Source organism: Nerophis lumbriciformis, linkage group LG10, assembly GCF_033978685.3.
Source record: "Nerophis lumbriciformis linkage group LG10, RoL_Nlum_v2.1, whole genome shotgun sequence".
NCBI lineage: Eukaryota > Metazoa > Chordata > Actinopteri > Syngnathiformes > Syngnathidae > Nerophis > Nerophis lumbriciformis.
The window spans coordinates 29,050,692-29,070,241 of record NC_084557.2 but is presented as its reverse complement, the minus strand read 5'-3'; the positions used below and the strand labels follow the sequence as shown (position 1 = coordinate 29,070,241).

General features: G+C 37.9%; 1 protein-coding gene across 3 annotated transcripts in view; it reads right to left on the bottom strand.

Annotated features, from left to right (window-relative positions):
• Nucleotides 1–19,550, bottom strand: part of zcchc14 (zinc finger, CCHC domain containing 14) — a 65,160-nt gene that overhangs the window by 19,049 nt on the left and 26,561 nt on the right. For all 3 annotated transcript variants that reach the window (XM_061969889.1, XM_061969890.1, XM_061969891.1), the window contains exons 3-9: nucleotides 15,876–15,946; nucleotides 15,682–15,753; nucleotides 15,452–15,519; nucleotides 11,349–11,527; nucleotides 7,798–7,840; nucleotides 7,210–7,711; nucleotides 7,037–7,134 (exon numbers count right to left, since the gene is read on the bottom strand). In XM_061969889.1, coding sequence (XP_061825873.1) covers nucleotides 7,037–7,134; nucleotides 7,210–7,711; nucleotides 7,798–7,840; nucleotides 11,349–11,527; nucleotides 15,452–15,519; nucleotides 15,682–15,753; nucleotides 15,876–15,946 — 1,033 coding nt within the window. The remainder of the gene's footprint in view (nucleotides 1–7,036; nucleotides 7,135–7,209; nucleotides 7,712–7,797; nucleotides 7,841–11,348; nucleotides 11,528–15,451; nucleotides 15,520–15,681; nucleotides 15,754–15,875; nucleotides 15,947–19,550) is intronic.

The window sequence follows — 19,550 nt, the reverse complement described above, 5'->3', positions numbered from 1 at the left end:
AATGTGCACAAAGTAAGCTAATCAGCGTCCTCAGAGCTCAACAGAGCACACTTGTTTGGACAATTGTCTATATTTTTTACAATTACAAAGTTTATGTAATAACATTTTTCACCGGCCCGAATAAAATGATTGGTGTTTACGGCGTACAAGAGAAGCAACAAACAATTTGCAGTCATGTTGTTGTTATGATAGAATATGTGTACACCTCTGGTAATGGGTACATTCGCACCCACCTGCACAAATGTACTTCAAAATGTAACAATCAAAATAAATATGACTTTTTTTTTGTTTACTCGGGCATGCATATATAATATGCATTAGTTTGACCATTTAAAATCAACGATAATAAAAAGGAGATGCTTGGAAATAGCATAAAAATGCCCCAAAAACTTGGATTTATAGCATTACTTTTTGGTGTAACCATCATGAGCATTTTGTTCAGGTATATTTCTTTTATATTTTGATAAATCATCATAAATAGGTATTGATCAATCTTTATGCTGTGTGTATTTGATTTCAATTTGCTTTTGACATCTTATTTAGAATTGTACCTTGTGTTGCGCTCATGATGGCGTAACCAAACTAGATTATTTTGAATATATATTCCCTTTTTTACATTTAGTATATTTAAATATACTGTGTTTTATGCCTTTTTCTTTTTGGAACATGTACTATACATATAATAAATAATAAAAATATATATTTTTTTTATTTTTTATTTTTATATGGGACAATAAAGTCCCATATAAAATTATGTTTCTAGCAATACTTTAATTTTGCCTTTGAAAGTAACACTCCAATGTCCATTAGTGGAGCTGTACACATATACATTCAATGACAGCTAACGCTAGCTATCTAAATTGATATTATTAAATAACAACACCTAAAGCTAATGCGCGTGCATGTGTTCCGTGCGTACGTAATTACGCCATTACGTACGAGGAGCTGGCATCTCTGTGAATGTTGCAAACAGCCCCTTCAATAGATGTCTGCTAAACCACTGTATAGGAAAAGACGGCAGGAACCTTCCATTTGGTTTGTCTTGTTGAGGCATGCATATGCACACACACTTGCGTGCACACACACGCACGCACAAACTATATAAAAGTTACCTGCTAAATAAAACATGGGAGATGCTGACTATGGAAACCAAGATCAAAAGAGGATAAGTGCAGAGTTTGACGTGCTTGTCTTGAGTGAAAAAATATAACTTGTTGCCTGTGTGCTTATTTTTGCATTTCTTTCCCCTGATTATCTCTTCCAAGAAAATCTTATCTGTCCTGCCCACTCGCTGTTAGTAAACCATTGATGCATTTACGCTCTAGGGTCTGCTTTTCTGGGCGTTGACTGTCGAGCTCACAGCAGCAAAGAGGTTGGTCAATTGTTAATAGTGCAAAGTATCGTGTAGATATGTAGATATACATATGCAGAACGTTCACATCACACTAAGTAGGAGGTTCAACAGGTAACAGCTGCTGCTGGGCCTTCAAAGTACTTTCTGTAGACATAAACCAATGTCTTAATTGTTTTGATCAACTGTGATCATGTGTGACATGCAAAAGGAATATGTGCACAGTTGCAATGTACAATAGTTTCATCCTGGGGAAGTTAATATAATACAATGCCATTTAACAGAAAACACTGGTTCATTTATTATTGTGTGTTATGACACCTTTATTTGTATATAGTGTAAGTTCACATGTTATTTACTTTATTTATTCCTTGTCTATTTGTAAATATGTTCATTTGCCTATTTTTAACCATGCAAACCCTATTACTGTAAATTTCAGACTATAAGCCTATGCTTTGAACCCTGCAGCTTATAAAACGGTTTGGCTAATTTATGGATTGTTCTTCGCTGACGGCCATAATGCATATAGTTTAACAAAAACCAAGCAAATACGTTGAAAAAGTGTGTTATTAATTGTGCTATAGCGCCATCTTTAAGACGAGAGTTCGCTCACTGCAGGTGCTGTAAGTTAGATCACACATGCATTAGTTACCTGATCATCATTTTATTACCATTTCTTAAAGGGGAACTGTACTTTTTTGGAATTTTGCCTGTCATTTACAACCCTTATGTAAGTAAGACTAGCACACATATGTTTTTCTTTTTGTCGTGCATTCTAATTTAATTTAATTATCTCTTTATTTACAAAACATTATAAAAGTTTATACACTTAGTAATTTTAAATGATTTATTAGTGCTTTGTAGAAGGGAAACTCCCAGGAAGCTGTAATCGCTTATAAGCAAGGGCCCCAGTACAGTACATGTAAGATAATAAGGTACAACATTGATAAAATGTAAACATGCTTCCATCCTAAACCATTTCCTAATCATACTTACTTCTAACTAGTAAATAAATGTGATCTAAAGTCAGCTTACAATGGAGTCTATGGGAGTCGCTCTATTCTACCTATAAAGCGCTTAAAAAAAACAAACACCTTCATTAAAGACCTACTGAAACCCACTACTACAGACCACGCAGTCTGATAGTTTATATATCAATGATGAAATCTTAACATTGCAACACATGCCAATACGGCCGGGTTAGCTTACTAAAGTGCAATTTTAAATTTCGCGCAAAATATCCTGCTGAAAACGTCTCGGTATGATGACGTCAGCGCGTGACGTCACGGATTGTAGAGGACATTTTGGGACATCATGGTGGCCAGCTATTAAGTCGTCGGTTTTCATCGCAAAATTCCACAGTATTCTGGACATCTGTGTTGGTGAATCTTTTGCAATTTGTTCAATGAACAATGGAGACAGCAAAGAAGAAAGCTGTAGGTGGGAAGCGGTGTATTGCGGCAGGTGTTGTGCCGGATAACACAGCCGGTGTTTCATTGTTTACATTCCCGAAAGATGACAGTCAAGCTTTACCATTGGCCTGTGGAGAACTGGGACAACAGAGACTCTTACCAGGAGGACTTTGAGTTGGATGCGTAGACGCGGTACCGTGAGTACGCATGCAGCTGCGGCTTCCAAACATTTGATCGCTTGCCCGTACGTGCGTGCCGCTATGTGCATGTCACGTATGTAACTTTGGGGACTTTGGGGAAATATATGTGCTGTATGAACTTTGGGGAGGTGAACGGTACTTTGGGCTGAGGAATTGAGTGTGTTGTGCAGGTGTTTGAGTTGTATTGGCGGGTTATATGGACGGGAGGGGGGAGGTGTTTGTTATGCGGGATTAATTTGTGGCATATTAAATACAAGCCTGGTTGTGTTGTGGCTGATAGAGTATATATATGTCTTGTGTTTATTTACTGTTTTAGTCATTCCCAGCTGAATATCAGGTCCCACCCGCCTCTCACAGCATCTTCCCTATCTGAATCGCTCCCACTGCCCTCTAGTCCTTCACTCTCACTTTCCTCATCCACGATTCTTTCATCTTCGCTCAAATTAATGGGGAAATCGTCGCTTTCTCGGTCCGAATCGCTCTCGCTGCTGGTAGCCATGATTGTAAACAATGTGCAGATGTGAGGAGCTCCACAACCTGTGACGTCACGCTACTCGTCTGCTACTTCCGGTACAGGCAAGGCTTTTTTATCAGCGACCAAAAGTTGCAAACTTTATCGTCGATGTTCTCTACTAAATCCTTTCAGCAAAAATATGGCAATATCGCGAAATGATCAAGTATGACACATAGAATAGACCTGCTATGCCCGTTTAAATAAGAAAATCGCATTTCAGTAGGCCTTTAAGGCTGTATATACATGCTATAAGTATATATGTAATGTAACAGGCACATTCGTAATAACATTTAATATGTACGTATTTTGATCATTTTAAGCATACGCGGCACATTACTTTTAAAAACGCATCACGATGTTCGCTTTTTCCTTCGACGACATCACTGACTATTATTCACTGCAGACTTCATGACAGCCAAAAAACATAATAAAACATCAATTACTGTACAATGTCTGCTGTCATTAGGATGCCGACTGATAGGATGTTCATATATTCTCTTTCAGATAAAGAATGACTCGCGAAGAAAAAAGGGGGTTGGAACAAAGCGTCTTCTTGCATCTTTCTTACCATTTCCGTGTATAAATTGGATGCCAAAATTGACCAACTTGTCAGATTATGTTCTCATCCTTCTACTATCAAGGTAAGAGGCATTATTTATTATCCAGAATAAACTTTCACGACCTTTGAGGTGAGAAAGCAGCTCATCGGTCGATGTCATCACAGCAGCAACAAACTTGTTAGCTCTCTGTGACAATGTGTCGCTAAAAATAGTTTATCTGCGTTAGCGCTTATAATACCAGTATCGCAAATACTTGGTTATTATTCAGGTCACGAAATGTAAATGGAGCATTGTTAACGCTTTTTGGATGGTCATTTATTTAGTTTTATGAGCGGAATAGAGGACCACTCATTGGCTCCATTGTAAGCTGACTTTTATTTACGTTTATTTACGAGTTAGAATGCATTACCAAAAAAATGCATCTGTCTTCTTGTCTCTCATAAAGATTGTAAACAATAGGCAAAATTCCAAAACTCCCCACACCTGCACCAGCTCAACTGTCCGTCACTGATTGACATCCCCCAGGTCCTGGATCCCACACACTCATTTCCACCTCCGACACCAGACATCTCCATATACAGTACATTCTGTCAACTTAAACAACCTCAGAAATCTCCCCAAACACCAACAATCCACTTCTTTACCTGTCACCATCAACATGGCACTCTTGAATATTCGCTGCCTTTTAAACAAAACTTGTTTAATGAATGCTATGATTTTAGACATTAAGCTTCCCCACCAATTTTGAACTTTTTATTTTCTACAAGAGGGGGCAGAAGTGGAGGGGGGACTGCATTAATTTTAAATAACCCACCGACCTCAAATGTAGTGTCTTTTAACAACAGTTGCACATTATTTGAGCATCTTTGTTTTTAGCAGCCCTCTAAATCAGTGTGTAACTCTTTATAGACCCCCCTCTTTGTAGACTCATGCTCTTTTATCAGGGAATTTTCTGATAAAAAATCACTGATAAAAGAGATGTAGGATTTTCTTTTATCATTTATACATACATAACATAATTTTAATAACTGGTGATTTTGATTTACATTTTGATTGATAACTCTTCAGATTTACTATCCAGAGAGTTTTTAAACGTTCACAATTAAATAGATTTCAAGCAGCACATCAGACAGCCAACTCACAACAGGGGACACACCCTGGAACTGGCCATTAGCCATGGCCTGTCCACTGGTGTGTCCTCTGTTGTTGACCTGGCTGTGTCTGACCACTATTGTGTGTTTTGTAATATCACCAGTCTTAACCAGCAGGAGCCCCCGGTGAGAACAGTGAGCTAACGCTACCTAACTTCTGAAGTGGCTGCAAATTTTAGTGACATTTTACAGAACAATCCTGCTAAAATTTTACCTGCATCATGCGGAGTCATTGTTGATCCTTTTAACAGTAAACTAAAATCAACTCTCAGTAGCTCCACTTTTACTAAAACAATGAAAACAAACCCTACACCTCTGTGGAGAAACAGCGAGGAATTACGTCAGTTGAAAATAAATTGCAGGAGTGCAGAGAGAAGATAGAGGAAATCCAAAAAAAAAAAAAAAAACATGATCAGATTTTGCGTCAACAACTCAAGACCTACAATAACACAGTCAAACATGCCAGAATTCATCATTACTCACAACTCATCACAGACCATAAAAGCAGCCCCCGCTTCCTCTTCTCCCATTTTTCTAATTTAACAAGTACACATTTTAATAAAGCTTTTAAAACACCATCAGACGTCCTTTGCGAGGACTTTGCAGACCACTTCAGAACCAAAAATCAAAGACATCAGATCTGGGGCCGTATTTATCAAGCGTCTTAGAATTACTCCTAAGAAGTCTGCTAAGAGTTGACTTATGAGTAAAGAAATTCTTCGCTGAAAGCTGCACTTAAAAGTTAGTTATCAAGCGTCTTACTCACATTTTCAGCGAAGTGTAGGACTGAATCTTAAGTGTCACACTCAGAGCTGAATTACGACATTACTATGTGCCGTAAACGGAATTTTAGGTGAAGTCATTTCTGTGTCCATAGAAATGACCAATCACGGAAGGGAATCCCTTGTCTAAGAATAAAGAAATATCTTAGAAATTTTTAAGTGGACAATGGGAGTGTATATTTTGACAATAAACTACAATATAATACAAAACAAACAAACAATATTGGCAATGAATCAAAAATAAATGTTTCCTTTTCTTTCCAATTCATTTTCCTAGTGGCGAGATATCGAAGCATTGTGATGACCTTTAGTTCTGCTGTGAAAGCTCTGCTGCGTGATGTTGCTGATGAGATGACGCCCCTTATTATTAAATCTGTGACAAAAATAATACCCGCTCTGTCTCAACGATACCGTTTGATCAGCTGCTCGTCATCAAACAAAGCCAGGACATCCTTCAGCTCCCTGAACGTTCGCGCACGTCTCTCTCGCCTCAGTGCCATCCCCCGCTGGCAACTCCTAACCACTTAGGACACCTCTGAAGGTCTCTTAAATATCGTGGAGAGTAGGAGTGATTCTTAGACTTAAGAAAGTTGATAAATAGCTTTTATTCTTAAGTTTGAGAGTAGGACAAAATTACGCAAATTCTCAGGACTTACGTGCAAAATGGCACTCTAAGACGCTTGATAAATACGGCCCCTGTCTCCAAACACAAGTTTTATCTGAACACCAGATCTGCTGTCCTTGCCTGAGGAAACACTGGAGACTTTTGTCCTGGTTGATGCAAGGACACTTGGTCGAGTTTTCTCCCAAGTAAACCCAGCCTGCCTGTTAGATCCAATTCCCACATCACTTTTTAAACAAATTAATGGATTATTTGAGAAACAGCTTTTAACTATTATGAACTGCTCTCTTCAGACAAAGGTCTTCTTTTTGTGCGATTACTGAAAATAATTTGTTTAATAATTTAATTCAGAAGAGGCAATAAGAAGTTGACAAATCAAAGTTGCTTACAGTGGGACGTAAAAACTAAAAGTCTCAAAAGAAATTGGATTATTTAACAACTCACTCTGCAAACTTCTGCAACTCCAGTTGAGTCTTGAGTTTCTTCTTTGCTCCCTGGGTTAAGTCGTACTTGTTCAGGTCCTCCTCAGTGAGTGCTAAAAACTGCAGAGTAGAAACCTCTGTTAACATGTTTACTTACATTATAAATGATTAAATTATGTCTGAGTTTAAACCCACCTCTTCCATTGTCAGCTGTTTGAATACTGGATAATATTTATGTAGGCGAAGCTTGCGCAGCCAGTCTAAAATGCCATTCTGCTCTGGAGTATTAACCTGGGACTGGGATAGAGACTGTGTATGGGACTGGGGACGTGGCCGGGAATGGCAATATAAGAGGGACTGGGAATGAGGGGAGTGTTGAGGCTGTGTACTGGGATGTGGACTGGTTTGCAGGTGCAGCTGATGTAATGAGGACTGCTGCGAGTCTGAATAGGTGTGCGACTGAAGTGAATGACAGGGTTTGCTTTGGGGATGTGGTTGGGAGGAAGCATCAACTCTGCCAACAAGGAAGCCCTGCGTGGGCAGTTCTGGCATATGGGGAGGAAGGGAGGACAGCTGAGGGGAGTGTTGTGTAGGAGGATGGGACAAAGGGAGGGCAGCGACGTGAGTGGAAGAACGGGCCATGGCAGAATTGTGGGTGCTGACAACGGGCTGTACACTGGCCACTCTGTACACCGCCCTAAAAGAACAGACACTGCAATGTCGGTGGGAGGGGGACAGAAATATTTTTGCACACATCAGTGATGTTTGATGATAAAATCTTACCTGTTGGCTCCTCTGTACTGCATGGCGCAACTAGCTAGGCCAGCTGGGTGAGAGATTGAAAGAAAATGTCAGTAACACTGCAGAGTAAATCGTATACATCAAAATAGCAATGAATGTTCCTGCATAAATTAGATTAACATGATTCTTCTTATTTATATTTTGGGGGATTATCAATATCCTCCTGAGGGCCAGGGTCCTCTGCAGTGGATATTTGTGTTATGCAAAGCAGGGGTAGTTTTTCGCTCTCTAAAATGTGTAACTGACTAAAGACATAGCCAAATAACATAATTTAAAAGATGATATTTAGGGCTGCAACAACTAATCGATTAAATCGATTAAAATCGATTATAAAAATAGTTGGCGATTAATTTAGTCATCGATTCGTTGGATCTATGCTATGCGCATGCGCAGAGGCTACTTTTCTATTCATTTTTATAAACCTTTATTTATAAACTGCAACATTTACAAACAGCTGAGAAACAATAATCAAAATAAGTATGGTGCCAGTATGCTGGGTTTTTTTCAATAAAATACTGGAAAGGATAGAAATGTAGTTTGTCTCTTTTATCCGATTATTAATCAATTAATCGAAGTAATAATCAACAGATTAATCGATTATCAAATTAGTTGTTAGTTGCAGCCCTAATGATATTAGATAAGACAGATATAGCCAATTTAGCTACTATGAGGAGAAACCGCTTCTTTGTTCCATCCAATCCCATTTTGTTCCCCCCAAGAGGGCTGTTTAGACAAGACTGTTTAAATAAAACACAAAGAACATGTTTAATTTTAGTCACTCATTTAAACAACAATAACATTTTTGACAGTAAACTTTCATTGGAAAGTGTCTGAATATGTTAGCCACAACTATACCGCAGAACTTGCATATTATGAACAAGTACATACTTATGAACGACACAGCTAAACGCTATCGCATACAGTATCTGCTAATCAAGATAATGAGATTACTGGGATCAACAAAGAAATAATACTCACAAATAATTTTTTTCTGCCAAAAATAAACACAGAGTAGATTATTGAAACTAGGTTTTTGGGATATTAGCCAAACGACAAACAGCACATGTGATAGAGACTAGGGCCATGTCCACATGAACATGGATACTTAATAAACGCATACTTATCTCTGTCAGCTGTTTTTGATACAAATTGCAGCTGATGAAACAAATTAGACAAGCAAGACTTTTTGCTTTGTGTCATAAGCAAGGTGCAACATTATTTCATGTTTTAAATCCTTATTTAACGACAGATCATGAAGTTAACTTACGTGCATTGGTTCTATTTGTATCGATGGACCGTGCACGCGTGTATAAGGTGCCCAAGCGACTAAAAATAAACAAGATGTACCCTAACTACTTGTTAGTGGTGTTGAAGACAATGTACACTTCATTGCACATGTAACATATGACTATATTGATGACTAAATGCATTTTAACTCCGCAAGAGTTTTGTAGTGGCACATGCACGTCCGTGCGCTTTAGACACTTAAAAGAGGTTTCCTGGGCTCCTTGTTAGTGTGCGCTGATTTAGTAAGTAATGTACACTTCACTGCACATGTAATATATCACCATGTTCCTGATAAACATGTTCCAATTCCACAAGTGTTAAGTTTCAGCAGCACAGGCACATATGCACCCTTTAAACACTAAAAAAAAGAAAAAAGATTCATAATGTTCCCAGAGCTCTGTGTTAGTCTGAGCTGGTTTTAAAGATAATGCACATGTCATTGTATGTCTGGTATATAAAAATAAACATTATAATAACTGAAGTGTAATGCCACCAAGTCAGTTGTGGCTACTGTTGGCTTCTGATTGGACAAAATGTGCACGACAGCTGGTGTATTCGTTTGTGTGTAGACATAGACAAAGTTTTGAAACTACACTTGAGTAGATGGAGATCGTTATAACCCCGGAGATGCATTTTTCAAACTATGCGTGTTCGTGTGGACATTGCCTAGATAATGAGATTATGCAACTAAACTACCGTAAATTCTGGACTATTATCCGCTACTTTTTTCCTACCTTTTGAACCCTGCATCTTATAAAACGATGCAGCTAATTTCTGGATTTTTCTTCGTTGACGACCATAATACAAACCATTTTCCAAAAAAATAAAACAAGCAAAGACACTTAAATGGTGCTTTATTGCTATGGCGCCATCCTTCGGACGAGTTTGCTCACTGCAGATGCTGCAGTGCCCTTCTGTTTAGACTACTGCTTTCAACCAAAAGTGCAATTGCCGTTCTGTCTTCTAGCCGTCCATAGCGTTTTACTTGTATGTATTCTTCAGTTATCGTTCCAAGCAACGTTTGTAAGTTTTACTATACAACTAAAACTAGTTATACCTACTAAACCGTCCCATGTGTAATGTCTGTAGTGTTTTCATGCGTTTGTGTACGTGCTATCTTAATGTAACCAGGCAGGCGTCATTAGCATTCGCTAATATACTAACACATTTAGGAGTGTCTGTGTTAGTATTATTAACTTACAAAGGCATTCTTTTTGTATTGTTTCACTTTGACTAATTTCTCAGTAAATTCTCCAAGACGTCACCGTGGAGATATTGAGTCTGTTTAGCTGATTGGAAAGCTAGCTTCCGCAGCTATTGGGTCCATGACGATGACTTCTGTTTTGTTTTATCTATCTTACTGCTGTGTTACAGACACCGTTTGGAAACAATTAAGTTATGTAAATAAACATTTAAAAAATCTTTATGTGAAAATAACCCATTTTGCCACGTACATTTCAGCGGCTAATGGAAAAATGATTCTAAGATTTAGTGGGTGCGCCTTATATATCGGTGTGCTCTATAGTCCGGAAAATACTTTGTTTTGTAAAGCATTTTCAAGAGTTCCTTTAACATGGTATAACTATGACCTAGCAAAGTCAATGGGTACTGACAATATATGTACGAGAGTGAAAATATTCAGAGCCATGAACATCAGTTGAAAATTTTGATATTTGTTAATATGGTGCAGGTCTGGTGATAACAACAAATAGGACACTGACCTATATCCTTACGGGTCTGACACTCACAGACGCGCGTGCAAGCACACACGCGCACACACACACACCAATGCACACACTGTACTTAAAAATACTGAATAATGAAGTCACAGTCTAAGAAGAGCAGAATCAAATACATACACACAGTTACACACACACATGAACTCACTGCAGGCTTCCCAACACAAACATACCACAATGAATTCCCACACTAGACTAAAATAGATGCTGCCCTCAGCCTCCAACACATTCGAAACACAAACTGAAAATGCTCCCTGCAGTACCACAACCATCACTGTCGCCGTTAACTAAGAGCAACACTCACACTTACCACACACTTTGCTTCATACACTCTGCTCTCTCTCCAAAACAGACATGGAGTCTTACATCTGGACTCCGTTTCTCTACATCTAAGAACAGATATCACCTGTTTTTAAACCCCTCTGCAAGACTTGCGGTGTACATAACTGTAATACTGATTCTGTAAAATGTTATGTTACCAGATTAAGAACAACATTTTTAACTCACTATGGCTGGATGTGAACGGGCAGGTAGCGTCTACAGAAGCCGTGGAAGGGGAGGAAGGTATGTTGGGGAGCGAAGAAGGGAAGGAGAACAGATAGTTGGGTGACAGAGGCCTGGTGGAGGTGAAGAAGAGCTGGACACTGTGGTGCTGGAGGACATGGCAGGGCAACGCTGTCAGACATCTGAGTGCAGGTGGACAGACGAAACAGTGGAAGGACAGACACACAGAGATGGAAACAACAAATGAATTGCTATAACGTGACTGAATGTTTGTGCCCATACGTAAGTTTACATGGCACTGTTTCGAATAAAAAAGAAAAACAGTGCAAGAAAAAACGCCACAAGGACATTTTTGTACTTGGAAGTGCAAACATTTGAAAACGTGTCTTAAAATGGAACTTTGCAAAAAACAACATTGTTATTGTCTGCTGTGTAAAGGCTAAAGACAGAAAACATCTGCTTACAAGTTAGATGTCTAATGTACAGTTGTGGTCAGAGCTTTACATACACTCATCAAGGGCATGAATGTCATAATCGTTTTGGCCCCTTAACATTTTCAATGATTTTGTAAAAACAAGAAGGTGGTGCCCAAGTTTGCATTTAGTTTTTGTATTTTCTTTAATACCCACAGGGTCCAGATTAAACAAAGACACCAAAAGATATCACCTATATACGTTCACCTAAAATGCTCTTAATTTTTCATCATTGGTCACAATTTTCTGCAGTAGATTGTTTCCCTTTGCTAAAATTCACACGTTTTGTTTGACAGTACTCACAGAGTGACCAATACTTTTAGACCAATGAGAAAGTCCAAGGAACTGACAAAAAAATCTAAGAATGTTAATTATAGAGTCACAGAAGTTGGGAAAGGCTTTGGAAATATTTCTCAACAACTGCAGAGTCCTGAACATCAGTTGAAGCAATTGTACATATGTGCACATTATGCGTATGGACAGTATTCATACAAACAGCTGCACAGCTCAAACTAGGATACAGTTACACCCAACAAGACACTAATCACATACACACATTAGAAATGGTTTTGGAAGTGAGAAAGCATGCTGACACTAAGCTTCTGGAATGGCCTTCCCAAAGCCGCAACCTCAATCCTATAGTACATTTGTGGACTATACTTAAAAGCCAAGAAAACCATTAATTTCAATCAACTCTCCTGTTTCTGACACAATGGGAGGTCAAATAGCCATCTAGAATTAGGCCCACAAATTTGGGACTCCTTTTGGATTCAGATAATAAAGTTGTTTTAAAGAAATATTTGAAGATCTTACAAAGATGTAGTAAATTAATTTCACCATGGAAAAAATGGTTCACATTAATCATTAAAAGCCCAAGATAAATATTACATTCATGCCCATCAGGAGTGTACCGTATTTTTCGGACTATAAGTCGCAGTTTTTTTCAAAGTTTGGCCGGGGGTGCGACTTATACTCAGGAACGACTTATGTGTGAAATTTTTAACACATTACCGTAAAATATCAAATAATATTATTTAGCTCATTCACGTAAGAGACTAGACGTACAAGATTTCATGGGATTTAGCGATTAGGAGTGACAGATTGTTTGGTAAACGTATAGCATGTTCTATATGTTATAGTTATTTGAATGACTCTTACCATAATATGTTACGTTAACATACCAGGCACGTTCTCAGTTGGTTATTTATGCGTCATATAACGTACACTTATTCAGCCTTTTGTTCACTATTCTTTATTTATTTTAAATTGCCTTTCAAATGTCTATTCTTGGTGTTGGGTTTTATCAAATACATTTCCCCCAAAAATGCGACTTATACTCCAGTGCGACTTATATATGTTTTTTCCCTTCTTTATTATGCATTTTCGGCCGGTGCGACTTATACTCCGGAGCGACTTATACTCCGCAAAATACGGTATATAATTTCTCATCACACTTGTATACAGTATATGACGTGGGAATACTTCACATTCAAAAGAACTGTTGTGTTTGCGATAATTCTGTACATTGTGTACATTTATTGGACCGCAACCGTTGACAAGTTAAAACTTGTTGTTTCCATACTGTATGTTCAGTTTTATTCGGACATATTAGATGATACGCATTTTGGTCTAGGTTTTAATAATGTTGTGTTTTTGAAAGTCTTACACAATGGATCGCATTATGATTGTTTTTCTACATTTAAAACACTTCCCTGTGGTCTACATAATATGTAATAGTAGTTCTTTGGTCAAAATTTGGCATAGATTATGTTTTACAGACAATCTTCAAGCCTTTTTCTCACCGTCTCTATAGGATGAGCCGTTTTGTGGGAGGTCTTATTTACATTGCCTCACTTCGACTGCGTCTTCTGCCCGCCAGCCATGTTGTAGTTTTTAGCGCTTCCATATCAAGTCTACTGACAGATATAAGTTTGAACTTTATGCTACTTTGCATTAGAAATGGTAACAGTGGAGGATGCATGTGCATGTACAAGCCAGACTGCCCCACAACAAGAGGATAAAGAAAAAGAGGTAACTTATTGACTACAATGTCGGACTACAATGATGGACTCGCACAAAGCTTTTCGGGTACATCTCTACCATATACAGTATGGAAATATCCGCTGATGTCCCCAATTTGAAAAATCACAATTGGGGCAAATTCCAAACGGCTCTTTTGGAGGGTGTATGAAGGAAGGCAGATTGTTTTATAAATATCTCAGTGATGCCTTCAGAGGTTGATTTCAAATTTTCGGGACCTATGCAGAGCACAAATAAATAGGTAAGAAAAGTTGGTTTTGCATAATTGGTCCCCTTTAAGAGTCAGAATGTTAAACATAGTCTATGCTGCAATTCTATGAATGACAAGTAATCTGTCTACAATGTACAATACTCTCTAAATTAAATTTATCCGAATTCTCCCATTTCACCTTTTTCATAACCCTTAACACTTGGTTTTGCACATTTATGTCAATCAAGTGGTGTCCGAGTTTTTCTTCAGGTCAGGTCAGTGTGGAGGGGCAAGAGTTAGGACCACACAGCCCTTGAAACAAAGTGAGCTAGGGGACCTCTCTAGATAGAATACGAGGACAAAATATAAAGCAGACCCAGGGAAGCGTACAAATGCAAGTGGTAAGCGTAATTATTGATTTCATCATAATGACACTTATGTTTTTGGTCAGACTTCAATCCTTTGCTACTCCATGTGAATATTAGCTACTTTTTTTTTATATAGTTGGTTGTGTTAAATCGCTTGTGATAAACAGTAGAGTTCCTGTGTATTATGCAAAAAAATAGCTATACCTATTACCTTTGTACTTTATCTGTTTTATCAGCATTGACAGAATGATTAAACAGCAAAGCTACAGGTACTGTTTTTAATTGTTTATTATGTTTTTACCACTCATCATAACAAGCTAGCTATGACAGCTATTGTTGAAGCACATTGCTTGTTTTTCTTATCGTTTCTTATTGTCATGTGATTAAGGTGAAAGGGCAGGTTGACCTGAGATACAGATTAAATAATAGCAGCTACCTTGGCAAAGTAATTTTCGCAGACAGTAAAAAGTACTTATCTTTATCGGCATGCATAGCCCAGATATTGTAAAGTTTTTATTCAAGTAGTTACTACAAGGTTAACTCCAAGGCAACTAATGATAATACACCTGATGGATACTGTAGCTGTCTTAATATAATGTCATTGTTTACTGTTATTTTTGGACATAAGACAACTACAGGGTCACCGGCACAGCACAGTCATCTACCTCAGGTTAACTCATCAAGATAGATTTCCACAACTTGAACAGCTCAACCTTACTGTACCCTGAGTACTGTACTGTACCTATGAGAAATATGTTATATGTGGTGTATATATGTCAGTCGTCCAGGCTGGCTAATGGAGTCTGACTGTACTATATAAGAAATATTGAAAAAGTTTCAGTCAGTCCATCAGTTTAATTGTCTTATGTTACAAAATAGTATCAATCTTTACAATCGGACAAACTTTACCTGCCTGTTGACCCATAAATGCATATATATTCACATTATAATTTGGAATAAACAAAGTATGTTCCACAGTTCAAACTTGAATGTAGACATAATCAATCATCTGCAATAAGACTTAACGACACTGACCTGGCCTCTGATTCAACAGTGTGAGTCAAGTTCTTGTCCACTCGTTCGTTTGGAAATGCCTGTGACAACTGAGAGATGAAAAAATATGGAGTAAAACTACCAAAATATGATATAAACACACTACTGCCCAGTATAATGGCAACACTTAATCACCAACTATGTAGCTTAATAAAACTAACATCAACATATTTATATTAATTATTTTGGAAATAGAGAGTGATGGTTCTCACCTGTGAAAGAAGCTCTGTCACCTCTTGTTGACTTCGGACAACTGATGACACAAGACCATCTGACCAGCTAGCCTGAAGTAAAAGTGAATTGTGAATGAGAGGGAAAGGTGGAGGAGATGAATGCTCAAAACAAAAAACAGATGGAACGTTTAAAAAATGTTTTTAAATTAGCTTGTGTTTCAGTTATTACCCACCTCAAACATATAATCACTTGTGTCTTCAAACTTGTGTGTCACTCCCCGCAATGCAACTCTCTCAATCACCACTGAAAATTCAGTAACAACACCAAAAGTTAAAAGTCTGACCAAATTGGAAGTATTCTACTATAATTAGGTTCCATTATCACATAATATCTTAGGTGAGCAGCAACCTCAGGTGGTAGAACTGCCATCATAAAATGTTGTTCAGTCACAAGCTAAACTTGACGTCATCATTGTATTAACAGGATAATGAGGCAACTTTGTGTACCTTGAAAGAAGAAAAATGTAGAGAAAATGGCCCTCGAACCTTTAAAATATAATTACTTTGACAATCTTGATCCATCAGGTTGTAAAAGGCTACCATTGATTTAACAATTTAAAATAAATCATTTTCTTGTGAGTATCCAAAGACAAGCTGAAGATCTCACACTGTATAAAATAACAGCTCTGTGGAACTTTTGAGAAACACGGGGATGGATGCTTACTGCTTTTAGCTCCATCTTGTCAGTGGATTTTGGAGTAATTTTGGTGCTTTTCATTGTCTGATGTTATAAACGTAATTTCTAAAAAAAAATCTGGGTCTAGTTAATGGTGAAAAGGCTTGTAGCCACTAGCAATTAGGCAAGCAAATATACAAAGGTCAAATATATTACCTATAAAGACGGAGTGACTTGAAAGAAATACACAAGACACAACACTTTCCCAGAGGAAGAGTCATAAGATGGATGGATATTGGCTCAGCGGATCAAAGAATGTGGAAGTGGATGTGATTAGCATCAAAACATGCCTCATACTGTATGGAAGAAATAGCTAGCAATGGCACACCCACCATTCATCAAAAAGAAATACAAAACAGTGCTGTTAAAACAGGCAAAGACAAAAGGAGTAAATTTGTGGTATATTAGAAGCTGATTACAAGGTGCATACTCAATTAACCCACATCCAATGTTAAGAATAGGAAGAAGCTAAAAAAACATTTTGGGACCACATAACCTTTACAGGAGATTACATTTTCCAAGGATACCTAAATAATGTTCATGCCGATACTAATAAAAGATCTGCCATTTGTAAGATGTAATTTCCATTACTTATATTTCAAACGTTTCAACTTAAATACACCAGACCTGTTTCATAGAAATTAACTTACCGTTTTTTTCGGACTATAAGTCGCAGTTTTTTTCAGTTTGGCCGGGGGTGCGACTTATACTCAGAAGCGACTTATGTGTGAAATTATTAACACATTACCGTAAAATATCAAATAATATTATTTAGCTCATTCACGTAAGAGACTAGACGTATAAGATTTCATGGGATTTAGCGATTAGGAGTGACAGATTGTTTGGTAAACGTATAGCATGTTCTATATGTTATAGTTATTTGAATGACTCTTACCATAATATGTTACGTTAACATACCAGGCACGTTCTCAGTTGGTTATTTATGCCTCATATAACGTACACTTATTCAGCCTGTTGTTCACTATTCTTTATTTATTTTAAATTGCCTTTCAAATGTCTATTCTTGGTGTTGGGTTTTAGCAAATAAATTTCCCCCAAAAATGCGACTTTTTTGGGGGAAAGTCTCCAGTGCGACTTATATATGTTTTTTTCCTTCTTTATTATGCATTTTCGGCTGGTGCGACTTATGCTCCGGAGCGACTTATAGTCCGAAAAATACGGTAAACAAAAGTGGATGGATGGAAATTCAAATGTTCAAGTAACAAATCTTACAGAAAAAGAACACTAATTAGACTGGAACTTTGACACTTTAGCCGCATGTTAGCGGTAGTTGTCATGACCCTAAGATGCGGAGACAGTAGACAGCTCGCGGGTAAAAGGTATTTAATAAACAACACAAAGTGCACATAAAACAAAGCCTTAGTGCAGCTGGGAGTACACAAAAAGCTAGACAAACCGTCGCAGTGGACCTGCATGAGTTGCAACCAGGTGTTTGGTATCTTCATATAATCAACCACTTCACACGTTTTTGCGCAGGAGCCATTGTGAAAACAAACAAATCCTCTGAAATAGTCAACGCCATCATGCCCACATGGATAAGTGTCCACGGTCCTCCGCGAAAACTCTACATTGACAATGGTGGAGAATTCAATAATGAAGAAGTTTGTGCAATCTATTCATGAAGTCAACAAAGTAATCTGTGAAGTCAAGTCAGAAAAGGTTACCCTTAAGTTTCAGTATTTAGGAAACAATGACATGCTCAACCTTGTTGTGTTCAGTGATGCCACCCTTGGAAACCTTTCTGATGGAGGTACACTGGGAGGGACCGTTATTGCTCTTGTGGGGGAAGGGGGGAAGTTCTCACCACTATGTTGGCAGTCCAACAAAATCAGACAGGTGTAACGGTATTGTAGATACCACAGTATTTTGGTTTTAAAGTCTTCACAATAATACCATGACACCTGACAGTATCAAACAAAGACTTGGTGTGTAGATTTTTCTGGCGCTTTAGCGTTCGTCGGGTCTGAAGATAAACTACATCTCCCAGAATGCTCTGCAAAGCGCCAGGGTGGGGTCGTGGGACTCCAAGGGTGAAAGTATTTGAAATGGCAAGATTGTTTTTTAAGAGATGGGCGTGTTTGTAAAATGACCTCCACATACGAAGGGAAACACATTAGACACCAAAATCCAATGTGAAACCATATCAGGCATGCAGGGGCAAGCAGCTGGGGAGGAGAGAACATGAAGGCAGGAGAAACTAAAAACAGAGGAGAAATAAGGACAGTAGTTAACTCATTTTTCTTTCTCTCTTTGTCTGGTTCACACACATATGTGCATGTACCGGTACACAGACATACGCAACACATGGTGGGTACAAACTGTAATGGCCTCTAAACATTGCCTGCCATTCATAGAAATCGAGGCAGCCACATACGCAAACTTGCCTGCCAATATGGGGCTTTGTTTGTATCTGTGAGTGAATGCAGTTAATGTTGAAGTAGGCTGCTATGTCAAAATGGTCAAAAAAGGAGCTATTGTATGTCCAATAATTCCATAAAAATAGTCTTCTTCTTCTTCTGACCTTGTGTTTGGATTAATTGTAGCTAATTTTACAGTACCTGGCATGAGGTAAAAATCAAAACACTCAAAAACACACACATGTAGGGCGGGCATCTAAATATAAGTATACCTCTGAAATAATGTTCTTTAATTTTTTTTATATATTTCTATAATCTCAAAATGATGTTGTTGTGTGTCTGTGTGCATGTTGTGTGTTTTACAGTGATGACAACTATGTGCTGTGACCATGAGGTAATGTGAGCATGTGAGTATGTTTTCAGACACATGCAGGGAGCCAGACAGATTGGCCTAGAAAGTCAGGCCCTTTAATGTGAATCCACCATGAGCCACTGGCTGATTGATTTTTGACTGGTTGATAAAGAAAGACATGCTAAATCACACAAAACCCTTAATGTTTATAAACATCATCACACACACATACAGCCATGTAAAAAAAAAAGTTGTATACCTATAAGCCAGACTTGGAATTTCAAGAATCACACAATTTGGTATCCTCCAATTGGGGACAGCCACGTCTACACTAGACTATATTATTTATTAATTTAGATAGTTGTATAAAAAAATGACTCTGTTTATTTTTCAATAAGACTGTACAAGTATGTGTATTTCCTTTGTTAAAATTGTATTTGAA